Below are 13033 nucleotides of genomic sequence, written 5' to 3'. Positions count from 1 at the left end.
GCCTCGGCCTCCCAAAGTGCTGGGATTACAGGCTTGAGCCACCGCGCCCGGCCGAGTCTTATTTTTTTTTAAACCCCAGGAATGAGGAGTCGGGGAGGCCCCGATACCGCAGGCTCAGCGCTTGCTCCGGGTCCTTCCTCTCTAGCCAAAACAGGGGAAATAGCTCCAGACACTTCCGCCTTCAGATAACTTCACTTCCGCTGTCGGATACGTCACTTCCGTAGCCTTGAGCCCGCACTTCCGTAGCCTTGAGCCACTTCCGTCGACCGGTTGGGAATCCGGCGCCCGGGTGGTCCGTAAACGATTCTGGACCCGCGGCCATGTCCAGGGCCCGCAACCCCCTTGGATTGTGGGAAATGTAGTTTTTTGCCTCCGTAAGGGACCAGGCGGAGCTGAGGAACCGCGCGAGGACTGGGACCGTGACTCCCCTAACCGGAAGCTGTCGCCTTTCGGGCCCGTCCGGGCCTGGGCCAATGCAGAATCGGGGGCCGAGAGGACGCCAGGGGGCGCTGCGCGTAGGAACCGCCGGGTGGGCGCTGCCGATCGGGGCCGACTCGGGGACGGACCGGAAGTGCCTGAGGGCGGCCGCGGAAGTCAATTTGAGCCGCGTCGGGGTCGGGCCTGGGAAGGGTCAGCGGGACACCTGAGGGCCCAGGACGCTGCGGCGGGCGGAGCCGGGGTCCCGCCGAGAGGGTCCCGGGGCCAGGCAGCGCGATCCGCGCGGGGGTGCAGCCGGGGAGGGGGCCGGCTTCCACGTTCTGGGACTTTGTTGTGCGTCCGAGCGCGACACCGCCCGCGTCGGGGGCTTGGGAGCCTCGGGGCGCGAGCTGTGTTGGAAGCAAAGTCCTCCTTGTGGGTTGGGGTTGCGGAGGGAGAAGGGAGGCGGGGGTCGCGGCGGGACCAGACGCCCCAGTCCCGGCCCGCCTGTGGCTGCTGAAGGCGCTGCCGCCTGACCTGAACGGGCGCCTGTGTTCCAGCTTCCCTGCGACCGGGGCCGCCGCCCACAGACCATGCTCCTGGGGCGCCTGACCTCCCAGCTGCTGAGGGCCGTTCCCTGGGCAGGTAGGGAGCCCCGCGAGGGCGGATGGGAGGATGCACGCCTGGTCAGAGGTGTGGGTCCCAGCAGCTCCGCCGGGGCAGGGCTCGTGGCCACACACACACTCTTTCCCCTCTAAGCTTCCGAGGCGCACAGAGGGAACCTCAGGGGTTCAGGCCAGGAATGAGGTGCGGGGGATCCTCACTGGGACGAACGTGCTGCTCCCCAGCCCGACGGGCCTGCGTGGTCTCGCGAGCGGTGACTGTGGCGTCTGGTTTTCTGCAGGCGGCCGCCCGCCCTGGCCCGTCTCTGGAGTGCTGGGCAGCCGGACCTGCGGGCCCCGTTACAGCACACCGCCGGCCGGCCCAGGTAGGGCGGCCTCCCTTCCTCGCAAGGGGGCCCACCTGGAGCTGGAGGAGATGCTGGTCCCCAGGAAGATGTGCGTCAGCCCCCTGGAGAGCTGGCTCATGGCCCGCTGCTTCCTGCCCAGACTGGATAGCCGGACCGCAGGCCCCGTGGCTCCACCCCAATCCTACCAGTGTCCGCCCAGCCCGATAGGGGAAGGGGCCGAGCAGGGGGATGAAGGCGTTGGGGATGCGCCTCAAATTCAGTGCAAAAACGTGCTGAAGATCCGCCGGCGGAAGATGAACCACCACAAGTACCGGAAGCTGGTGAAGAGGACGCGGTTCCTGCGGAGAAAGATCCGGGAAGGACGCCTGAAACGCAAGCAGGTGAGCGGCCCCCTGCTTGTTCCTGGGAGGGCAAAGTGCTGAGAACACGTTTGTTTGCCACGAATTAATTGATGGTCCCTTCCTCTGCCCCTTGCAGATCAAGTTCGAGAAAGACCTGAGGCGCATCTGGCTGAAGGCGGGGCTGAAGGAAGCCCCCGAAGGCTGGCAGACCCCCAACATCTACCTGCGAGGCAAATGAGTCTGGCGCCGCCCTTCCCGCCCGTTGTTGCTGCGATCTCTAGTAATAAATGCTCAGAGGACTCGACCATTCCTGCTGGTCTGGAGCCCCTTTTGCCTAGTGTGAGGTCTCTCAGGATTGAGGCTGGTGCCAGTCCCAGGTGTTATAGAAGCCTCGTGCTCCAGGGTGGCAAATTGGCCGTCCGTCTCTCGAGCTGGCCCTTGGCCGCCCTCCAGAGGGTGCTGGGCCTGTGGGAGCCCCAGCCTCGCTGTGAGTGAATGTGTGCTGTGTGCAGCCCAGGCTAGGTGCTGTGGGATCACTGTGAAGAGAGCCCACAGCCCCTCCCTGAGTGCCACATTCCCTGGGGGAGGCCAACCCGGAGGGCAGAAGTACAAGGAAACAGAACTGGGGTTGAGGGAGCACCCAGAATGCATGGGGTGACTCAGGTGTATTTCATGAGTGGAGGGTCAGGGAGGGCCTCACTAGGAAGGCAGGAAAGGTCCTGGTACCACTGGTGGTGATGGATGGTGCCCACCGGCTCCATGGACGTGAGCCTCCAGTGGCCCTCCGAGCCTTCCAGCTACAGGGCCAGGGTGTTGGCCTTCCCAGGCAGGTCTGCCGTCTCCTGGGGCTCTGAGTGGAGGTGGGAACTAAGCAGGAGGAGTTGGCCCAGAAGGAATTCAGGGCTGGTGGGTGGCTGAGGAAAGGCTCTCATTTACAGGGCTGGAGAATCCCTGAGGCTTAGGTTGCGCCATAGGCCTCCGGTGTCTCCAGGTTCCTCTGGGTGAAGAGGAGGAACACATTACTCCGTGTGTGTGTGTGTGTGTGTGTGTTTGAGACAGAGTTTCATTCCATCACCCAGGCTGGAGTGCAGTGGCGAGGTCTCAGCTCACTGCAACCTCTCCCTCCCAGGTTCAAGTGATTCTCCTGCCTCAGCCTCCCGAATAGCTGGAATTACAGGTACTCGTCACCATGCCTGGCTAATTTTTGTATTTTTATTAGAGATGGGGTTTCACCATGTTGATCAGGATGGTCTTGATCTCCTGACCTCAAGTGATCTGCCTGCCTCGGCCTCCCAAAGTGCTGGGATTACAGGCGTGAGCCACTGCGCCTGGCTGGAACACGTTATTCCTAAGAGCGGGGGTGTGCAGGGGCCCTCGGACTTGGGTAGCAGGGCATGCGGGTGGACACCGGGAAGGTGCTGCAGCTCAGTCTCAGCCGCGCTGCCCCCAACAGCTCAGCGACAGGAGAGGAGCCTTTGCGTCCGCCCCAGGCAGTTGAGTGGAGGCCTTGGAGCTGCAGCCTCTCCCACCCCACCCCGTGTGAAGGCTGGGCTGCCTCTCCAGAGACGTGGGGGCCTCTTGTTTTATGTCACAGAAATGTGTGAGTCTCAAGCTTGAGTCACTTGCCCATCAGACCTTGGGGGGGCTTGGGCGCTGTTCCCAGCAGTTTCTCTAGAACAGGACGGACTTGTGGGTCACACACTGTCCGAGGAGTCGGGCCCTGGACGTGCCAACCAGCGAGGTCGGCAGGCCTTGGCGGTGGGTCCCCCTCTGCACGGAGGGGTCCGGAGGCCCTAGCGGGTGCAGGTGCGCTTCCCCAGACCACCACACGGGGGCAGCAGCCAGGCTCCTGGGTCCAGGGCTGGGGACCAGGACAGGTGGCGGGAAGCATCTTGTGGGGCCCCAGCTGGGGTCACAGGCATCCTTCCTGTGTCTGTTTTCCCAGCTGTGAGTGGGGCAGGGTTCCCAGGGCCGAAACTCCTCCAGGTGAAGCGGAACCCGCTCAGTGCCAAGCCTGGCCCTGCCCGCCTCTCGGTGCCCTTGCCTGCCACTGGCACCCTCTGCAGAGCCACTGCCCCTGCATTTCCTTCCATCCCGGCCTTGGGAGCTGCCCCGGGCTCACCTCCCTCATCTCTGTGTGAGGGAGGAAACGTGGGAAGCTGAGTGGACCTGTCCGGAGTCCTAGCCTGCAGAGGTCAGCTGGGCAGCCAGTGGTGGGGAGCAGCCCTACCCAGCTCAGGTACAGCCCTGAGACCCGCCTCGGGCCTGGCCTCCTCCACCCCTGCGTGGGGGCCGGCTTGGGGTGCTCCTGGGAGGCAGGTCAGCCATGGCTTTGAGCCGCATCTGGAGACATCTGTGGTTGTCAGTGGGAAGTGCTGCTGGCATGGGTGGGCGGAGGCCAGGAATGCTGCTATGCACCCTGCACCATGAGGATGTCCCCACCACAAACCCATCAGCCCACATGTCAGCGGCGGTGGCTACCCCTGCTCCAGACGACACCATCCCGGTGAGGTGGTGCCTGAGCTGTCCACCCCAGCTCCCGCATCCCAGGCCCCTCCTACAGGCCTGCACCCTGCCCAGCCTGCAGCGCTCACCCTGCCTTGGCTTCGAAGCCTCTGTTGCCCAACCACAACCTTGGGAAGCAATTTTGGGGTTTTATTTTTATCTCTGGTTGCTCCCAGGCCACAAGAGGCTGTCCCTCCCCTCTTCGCGGGGCCTCCACCCTGTCCCGCCTGTGAAACATGCACCCCTTCTCCCTGTTGCCTCCCTTGTTCTGGCCCTGGGCATCACCTGGGCAAGGGGAATAGAGGTGGGGTGGGGTGGGCTGGGCTGGGGGCCTGTGGAGCTGCCAGTGACCTACTCCTCACCATAGTGTGTCCTGGCGGTGCTCAGAGCTTGGGTTCCAGCCAGGACTTGGCTCTGCTGGGGATGGTCTTGGGCAGTGGGGATGGTGCCCCAGCCTCAAGCCCAGGGGTGGTATTCAGCAGTGGCCTCGGTAATGGGGCATGTTGGTGAACTCATCCCCATGCCTCTTCCCCTGGCTGCTGCGTCCCTGGCAGGCTGGTGTCTTCTGTGCCTTCCACTGGGGCTGAGCCTGGGGCCTGGGGCCTGACCAGCTGCAGAGCTATGGCTTCAGAGCTTTCATGGATCATGGGGAAGGCCCTCAGCTCCCACCCCCAGTGCCCACCCAGGGCCCTGCCTGCTTCAGATGTGTGTGTGTTGGGGGGCAGGGGAGCAGCACACATGTGTGCCAGGCAAGGCCCAGAACCTCCAGGGAGCTGAGCTGAGTGCTCACTGTCCACACCCTGTCTGAGGAGCATGCAGGCTGGTGGGGGGCAACGGAGAGACCCTCGGTGTGCAGCGGAGTCTGGAAGGAACCTGGCTTCCCTGGGCTGGAGCAGGACCCCCCAACCTCCCGGGAAGGGCACTGGGAGGGGTGAAAGAACATTCCTGTCTCTCAGGCTGGGGGGCTCTGGGTCCTGTTTCTGAATGCCATGTTTTTCTCATTCTTAGTTTACTACTTTTTTTTTTTTTTGATATGTCGCCAGGCTGAAGTGTAGTGGTGCAATCTCGGCTCACTGCCACCTCCCCCTCCCAGGCTCAAGAGATTCTCCTGCCTCAGCCTCCTGAGCAGCTTGGACCACAGTTGTGTGCCACTGTGCCTGGCTGATTTTTGTATTTTTAGTAGAGATGGGGTTTCACCATGTTGTTTAGGCTGGTCTCGAACTCCTGACCTCGTGATCTGTCCGCCTCGGCCTCCCACAGTGCTGGGATGACAGGCTGAGCCCTGCGCCCGGCCCGGTCATTTCACTGACCACTGATTAGAATTAGCCGTTTCATAGGCACAGACCCTAAGTACAGAGTTTAACTTGCCAGGAAGCCATGAGCCAGCCCTGAGTCTGTGTGATTCCTAAGCTTAATTGTAAAAATAAATTATTTTTATAAAAGTTATGCTCGTGGGCCAAGCACGGTGGCTCTCGCCTGTAATCCCAGCACTTTGGGAGGCCGAGGCGGGCAGATCATGAGGCCAGGAGATCGAGACCATCCTGGTTAACATGGTGAAACCCCGTCTCTACTAAAAATACAAAAAATTGGCCGGGCGCGGTGGCTCAAGCCTGTAATCCCAGCACTTTGGGAGGCCGAGACGGGCGGATCACGAGGTCAGGAGATCGAGACCATCCTGGCTAACACGGTGAAACCCCGTCTCTACTAAAAAAATACAAAAAATTAGCCGGGCGAGATGGCGGGCGCCTGTAGTCCCAGCTACTCGGGAGGCTGAGGCAGGAGAATGGCGTGAACCCAGGAGGCGGAGCTTGTAGTGAGCTGAGATCTGGCCACTGCACTCCAGCCTGGGCGACAGAGCGAGACTCCGTCTCAAAAAAATAAATAAATAAATAAATAAAAATAAAAAAATAAAAATACAAAAAATTAACTGGGCATGGTGGCAGGCGCCTGTAGTCCCAGCTATTGGGGAGGCTGAGGCAGGAGAATGGCGTGAACCCGGGAGGCGGAGCTTGTAGTGAGCCGAGATCACGCCACTGCACTCCAGCCTGGGTGACAGAGCAAGACTCCGTCTCAAAAAAAAAAAAAAAGTTATGCTTGTACATGGCTAGTTTAATCATTTAAGAAGTCACCAGCAGGCACACTGACTCACCCCTGTCATCCCAGCACTTTGGGAGGTGGGAGCATTGCATGAAGCCAGGACTCCAAGAGCAGCCTGGGCAACATAGTGAAACCCTGTCTTTACAAAATAAAAAATTAGCTGGGTGTGGTGGTGGGCACCTGTAGTCCCAGCTACTCCAGAGGCTGAGGTGACAGGATGCATGAACCCAGGAGTTTGAGGCTGCAGTGAGCTGTGATTGTGCTACTGCCCTCCAGCCTGGGTGACAGAGCGAGACCCTGTCTCCAAAAAGAGAAAGATTCCTTTAAGAAAATCAGCCGGGTGCGGTGGCTCACATCTGTAATCCCAGCACTTTGGGAGGCCAAGGCGGGCGGATCACAAGGTCAGGAAATTGAGACCATCCTGGCTAACACTGAAACCCCATCTCTACTGAAAATACAAAAATTACCCAGGCGTGGTGATGGGCGCCTGTAATCCCAGCTACTTGGGAGGCTGAGGCAGGAGAATGAAGGAAAACGGTGTCTCTTCCCCCATCCCCACACCACCTTTCCCAGAGGCAATTTTAGCCTTTTTTTTTTTTTTTTTTTTTTTTTTTTGAGACGGAGTCTCGCTCTGTCGCCCGGGCTGGAGTGCAGTGGACGGATCTCAGCTCACTGCAAGCTCCGCCTCCCGGGTTTATGCCATTCTCCTGCCCCAGCCTCCCGAGTAGCTGGGACTACAGGCGCCCGCCACCTCGCCCAGCTAATTTTTTGTATTTTTCAGTAGAGACGGGGTTTCACCGTGTTAGCCAGGATGGTCTCGATCTCTGACCTCGTGATCCGCCTGCCTCGGCCTCCCAAAGTGCTGGGATTACAGGCTTGAGCCACCGCGCCCGGCCTTTTTTTTTTTTTTTTTTTTTTTTTTGAGACGGAGTCTCGCTCTGTCGCCCGGGCTGGAGTGCAGTGGCCGGATCTCAGCTCACTGCAAGCTCCGCCTCCCGGGTTCATGCCATTCTCCTGCCTCAGCCTCCCAAGTAGCTGGGACTACAGGCGCCCGCCACCTCACCCGGCTAGTTTCTGTATTTTTAGTAGACACGGGGTTTCATCAGGTTGGCCAGGCTGGTCTGAAACTCCTGACCTCAAATAATCCGCCCACCTCGGCCTCCCAAAGTGCTAGGATGACAGGCGTGAGCCACCGCATCTGGCCTAGCACCTTCTTTTTCAGTGACTGTTTTGAAAGTTCATAATGATGTACTTCAGTGTGGATCTGTTTTCGTCCCACAGCAGCCCTCTCCTATCTGGAGAATCATCACTTCACTTCAGGAACATTTTCTTTTGGGTTATTTTGTTGTGATTTCCTCCCCTCTATTTCTTCACTTTTTCTGAAGCTTCTGTTCTATGAATTATTTTCTGTCTCCTATCAACATTTGACAGAAATGTTCATAGAAATGTTTAACAGAGGCCGGGCGCGGTGGCTCAAGCCTGTAATCCCAGCACTTTGGGAGGCCGAGACGGGCGGATCACGAGGTCAGGAGATCGAGACCATCCTGGCTAACACGGTGAAACCCCGTCTCTACTAAAAATACAAAAAACTGGCCAGGCGAGGTGGCGGGCGCCTGTAGTCCCAGCTACTCGGGAGGCTGAGGCAGGAGAATGGCGTGAACCCGGGAGGCAGAGCTTGCAGTGAGCCGAGATTGCGCCACTGCACTCCAGCCTGGGCGACAGAGCGAGACTCCGCCTCAAAAAAAAAAAAAAAAAAAAAAAAAAAAAAAAAAGAAATGTTTAACAGAGGCCGGGCATGGTGGCTCAAGCCTGTGATCCCAGCACTTTGGGAGGCTGAGGTGGGCGGATCACGAGGTCAGGAGTTCAAGACCAGCCTGGCCAACATGGTAAACCCCATCTCTACTAAAGATACAAAATTAGCTGGGCTTGGTGGCAGGTGCCTGTAATCCCAGCTACTCAGGAGGCTGAGGCAGGAGAATCGCTTGAAACCAAAAGGCTGATGTTGCAGTGAGCCGAGATCGCACCACTGCATTTCGGCCTGAGTGACAGAGTGAGACTTCATCTCAAAAAAAAATACACACACACACACACACACACACACACACACACACATATATACATATATACACACATATACATATATCTGTATATGTATATAAATTAGCCAGGTGTGGTGGTGCACGCCTGTAATCCCAGCACTTTGGGAGGCCGAGATGGGCGGATCACGAGGTCAGGAGATCGAGACCATCCTGGCTAACACTGTGAAACCCCGTCTCTACTAAAAAAAAAATACAGGCCGGGCGCGGTGGCTCAAGCCTGTAATCCCAGCACTTTGGGAGGCCGAGACGGGCGGATCACGAGGTCAGGAGATCGAGACCATCCTGGCTCACACGGTGAAACCCCATCTCTACTAAAAAAAAAATACAAAAAAACTAGCCGGGCGAGGTGGCGGGCGCCTGTAGTCCCAGCTACTCGGGAGGCTGAGGCAGGAGAATGGCATAAACCCGGGAGGCGGAGCTTGCAGTCAGCTGACATCCGGCCACTGCACTCCAGCCCGGACGACAGAGCGGGACTCTGTCTCAAAAAAAAAAAAAAAAACAAAAGGAGAATCTTTCTGTTCCCTCACCTTCCACTGTTGCTGACTGTGTTATCCGGAGCTGACCAGCATTGCCAGCAAGGGTGGCATCTGCTTTCTCTTTCACTGACCTAAGGCCCCTCCGATAAACTGCAGATAGCAATGGACCACAGTACCCAGGGGCGTATCTGGGATTTCTGACTGTCAGTGCCGCCGCAGGACACTGGATCAGCGGCTTGTGACCACACCAGCACCTGCCAGTCAGCCCCAGGAGACCGAATCAGGGCCTGGGGCTCCCTTGCACCAGAAGCAGATGACCTGTGAGCGCATTCCCCAGCAGATGCTGGCCTGGAGGAACTGTTCCGATTGAGAACTAGTGAGCCAAACAAAGAAACTTGTTTTCCCTCAACCCTCAATTAGGCAAGAGCCACAGGCTGCAATGAAGTATTCTTTTTTTTTGTTTTTTTTGAGATGGAGTCTCACTCTGTTGCCCAGGCTGGAGTGCAGTAGCGCGATCTGGGCTTACCACAACCTCCGCCTCCCGAATTCAAACGATTCTCCTGCCTCAGCCTCCCGAGTAGCTGGGACTACAGATATGCGCCACCATGCCCAGCTAATTTTATTTATTTATTCATTTTTGAGACGGAGTCTCGCTCTGTCGCCCAGGCTGGAGTGCAGTGGCGCGATCTCGGCTCACTGCAAGCTCTGCCTCCCGGGTTCACGCCATTCTCCTGCCTCAGCCTCCCGAGTAGCTGGGATTACAGACGTGCACTGCCATGCCTGGCTAATTTTTGTACTTTTAGTAGATACAGGATTTCTCCATGTTGGCCAGGCTGGTCTTGAACTCTTGACCTCAGGTGACCCACCCCCACTCAGCCTCCCAAAGTGCTGGGATTACAGGTGTGAGCCACTGCGCCTGGTCCTTTTTTTTTTTTTTCATGGAGTCTCACTCTGTCACCAGGCTGGAGTGCAGTGATTTTTTAGTCGAGATGGGGTTTCACCATGTTAGCCAGACTGGTCTCAAACTCCCGACCTCAGGTGATCCCCCCACCTCGGCCTCCCAAAATGCTGGGATTACAGGGGTGAACCTGGCCCTATTTTTAAATTTTTTTTTTTTTTTTTTTTGAGACGGAGTCTCACTCTGTCGCCCAAGCTGGAGTGCAGCGGCCGGATCTCAGCTCACTGCAAGCTCCACCTCCTGGGTTCACGCCATTCTCCTGCCTCAGCCTCCCGAGTAGCTGGGACTACAGGCGCCCGCCACCTCGCCCGGCTAGTTTTTTTGTACTTTTTAGTAGAGACGGGGTTTCACCGTGTTAGCCAGGATGGTCTCGATCTCCTGACCTTGTGATCCGCCCGTCTCGGTCTCCCAAAGTGCTGGGATTACAGGCTTGAGCCACCGCGCCCGGCCTATTTTTAAATTTTTGACTGGGTGTTGCTATATTGTCCAGCTGGCCTCCAAATCCTGGGCTTAAGCGAGCCTCCTGCCTCCACCTCCCAAAGTGCTGGGATTATAGGAGTGAGCCACCACGCCTGGCCAATTTTTCTATCATAATGCATACATCAAATTTGTAATTATAACTATGCTGGAAATGTCACATGTGACAGCCGACCTCCCTTGGTGAGGAGGGAGAAGCCAGGACGTGCGTCCTACGTGGAAGCCGTGGCTTGGCCCTCACCTGAGGCTGGTGTGACAGCTGCCCTATGAAGCGCCCAGCCGAGAACGGAGCTGGATGCAGAATCCCATAGGTGGACTTTGGCCTTGCAGGTGGAGGCACCAGTTACCTGCCAGGTAACTCTGGCAGCAAACTCAGAGTTCTTTGTTCCTGATTTTAAAATTGATGAGGCTGGGCACAGTGGCTCACACCTCTAATCCCAGAACTTTGGGAGGCCGAGGTGGGTGGATCACAAGGTCAGCAGTTCGAGACCAGCCTGGCCAACACAGTGAAACCCCGTCTGTACTAAAAATACAAAAATTCGATGGGCACAGTGGCTCACTCCTGTAATCCCAGCACTTGGGGAGGCTGAGGCGGGTGGATTGCAAGGTCAGGAGTTCGAGATCAGCCTGACCAACGTGATGAAACCCTGTCTCTACCAAAAATACAAAAATTAGCCAGGTGTGGTGGTGCATGCCTGTAATCCCAGCTACTCTGGAGGCTGAGGCAGGAGAATTGCTTGAACCCGGGACGCAGAGGTTGCAGTGAGTTAAGATCGCGCCACTGTACTCCAGCCTGGGTGATAGAGTAAGACTTCATCTCAAAAAAAAAAAAAAAAAAAAGCCGGGTGCGGTGGCTCACGCCTGTAATCCCAGCACTTTGGGATGCCAAAGGGGGCAGATCACGAGGTCAGGAGATCGAGACCATCCTGGCCAAGATGGTGAAACCCTGTCTCTACTAAAAAAAATACAAAAAATTAGCCAGGCGTGGTGGCAGGTGCCTGTAGTCCCAGCTACTCAGGAGGCTGAGGCAGGAGAATGGTATGAACTCGGGAGGCAGAGCTTGCAGTGAGCTGAGATTGCGCCACTGCACTCCAGCCTGGGTGACAGAGCAAGACTCCGTCTCAAAAAAAAAAAAAAAAAAATAGCCAGGCTTGGTGGCGGGCACCTGTAATCCCAGCTACTCAGGAGGCTGAAGCAGGAGAATCGCTTGAAACTGGAAGGCAGAGGTTGCAGTGAGCTGAGATCATGCCACTGTACTCCAGCCAGAGCAAAAGAACAAAACTCTGTCTCAAAAAAAAAAAAAAAAAAAAAAGGATGAATCTCGCCTGTAATCCCATTGCTTTGAGAGGCCGAGGATCGCTTGTGGCCAGGAATTGGAGGCTGCAGTCAGCCAAGATGTTTGCACCACTGCCCTTCAGCCTGGGCGACACAGTGAGACCCTGTCCTTTTGTTTTGTTTTGTTTTGAGATGGAGTCTCGCTCTGTGGCCCAGGCTGGAGTGCAATGGCACAATCTCAGCTCACTGCAACCTCCACCTCCCAGGTTCAAGCAGTTCTTCTGCCTCATCTTCCGGAGTAGCTGGGACTACAGGTGCCCGTCACCACGCCCAGCTAATTGTTGTATTTTTAGTAGAGACGGGGTTTCACTCCTTTTTATTTTTTATTTTTTTGAGACGGAGTCTCACTCTGTTTCCCAGGCTGGAGTGCAATGGCATGATCTCGACTCACTGCAACCTCCACCTCCCGGGTTCAAGTAATTCTCTTGCCTCAGCCTCCCAAGTAGCTGGGATTACAGGCGCCCACCACCACGCCTGGCTAATTTTTTGTATTTTTAGTAGAGACTGGGTTTCACTATGTTGACCAGGACGGTCTTGAACTCCTGATCTCAGGTGGTCTGCCCACCTCAGCCTCCCAAAGTGCTGGGATTACAGGCATGAACCACCTTGCCTGGCTTAGATTCTGTGGCTTAAAACAAAACAAAAAAAAGGCTGGGCGCGGTGGCTCACGCCTGTAATCCCAGCACTTTGGGAGGCCGAGACGGGCGGATCACGAGGTCAGGAGATCGAGACCATCCTGGCTAACACGGTGAAACCCCGTCTCTACTAAAAATACAAAAAAAAAAAACTAGCCGGGCGAGGTGGCGGGCGCCTGTAATCCCAGCTACTCGGGAGGCTGAGGCAGGAGAATGGCGTAAACCCGGGAGGCGGAGCTTGCAGTGAGCTGAGATCTGGCCACTGCACTCCAGTCCGGGGGACAGAGCGAGACTCCGCCTCAAAAAAAAAAAACCAAAAAAAAGATTACAGAAGGTGGCCCTGGGGCCTAAGGTTGTGATTCTGGGGCGATGTGTGTGTGCCAGGTGGTGGTTCTGGACGATGTGTGTGTGCCAGGTGGTGGTTCTGGACGATGTGTGTGTGCCAGGCAGCCGGTCTCACTGCATTTGCATGTTTAGAACAAGCCAGATACCACTCGAGAGGAGGCAGATGGTTTGTGAAATGTTTCTGTATTTTCAAATCTTCTTGTCTGTAGTTTCGAATCACAATGTCTCAGTGCAACAATTATCCTTCACCCCGTCTCAGTAGTGGTCTGTCTCTGTTGTCCAGGAGGAGGAGACGGTGGTGGTGGTGGAGGGCGGCTCTCCTCTTCCGGGCCTTCCCACAAGGGATCTGGGATCCACAGACAGCCCTGCCTCCCCGGG

General features: G+C 56.8%; 1 protein-coding gene across 4 annotated transcripts; it reads left to right on the top strand.

The window, feature by feature from the left end:
* Positions 1-242: 242 nt before the first annotated feature.
* Positions 243-2037, top strand: AURKAIP1 (aurora kinase A interacting protein 1). Of its 4 annotated transcripts, none has more exons than XM_010352539.2 (4): positions 243-529; positions 978-1062; positions 1322-1767; positions 1865-2037. In XM_010352539.2, exons 2-4 carry the CDS (start codon positions 1011-1013, stop codon positions 1964-1966), a joined length of 600 nt encoding a protein of 199 aa, XP_010350841.2. In that variant the 5' UTR covers positions 243-529; positions 978-1010; the 3' UTR covers positions 1967-2037. The 4 variants fall into 4 exon arrangements, with proteins under 4 accessions (XP_010350841.2, XP_010350839.2, XP_010350842.2 ...); XM_010352537.2 differs by having other exon boundaries at positions 243-614; XM_010352540.2 differs by lacking the exon at positions 243-529 and adding an exon at positions 598-630.
* Positions 2038-13033: the final 10996 nt, after the last annotated feature.

The sequence above is a fragment of the Rhinopithecus roxellana genome, chromosome 12 (assembly GCF_007565055.1).
Source record: "Rhinopithecus roxellana isolate Shanxi Qingling chromosome 12, ASM756505v1, whole genome shotgun sequence".
NCBI classification, from domain to species: domain Eukaryota; kingdom Metazoa; phylum Chordata; class Mammalia; order Primates; family Cercopithecidae; genus Rhinopithecus; species Rhinopithecus roxellana.
This window is presented reverse-complemented; position numbering and strand designations above follow the sequence as displayed.

Excerpts from the sequence above, each read along its gene's own strand:
- AURKAIP1 (XM_010352537.2), top strand. The coding sequence starts at position 474 with ATGCAGAATCGGGGGCCGAGAGGACGCCAGGGGGCGCTGCGCGTAGGA. Across the intron at positions 615-977 it reads TCAATTTGAGCCGCGTCGGG|CTTCCCTGCGACCGGGGCCG; the intron begins GTCGGGCCTGGG and ends CCTGTGTTCCAG. Across the intron at positions 1,768-1,864 it reads GACGCCTGAAACGCAAGCAG|ATCAAGTTCGAGAAAGACCT; the intron begins GTGAGCGGCCCC and ends TGCCCCTTGCAG.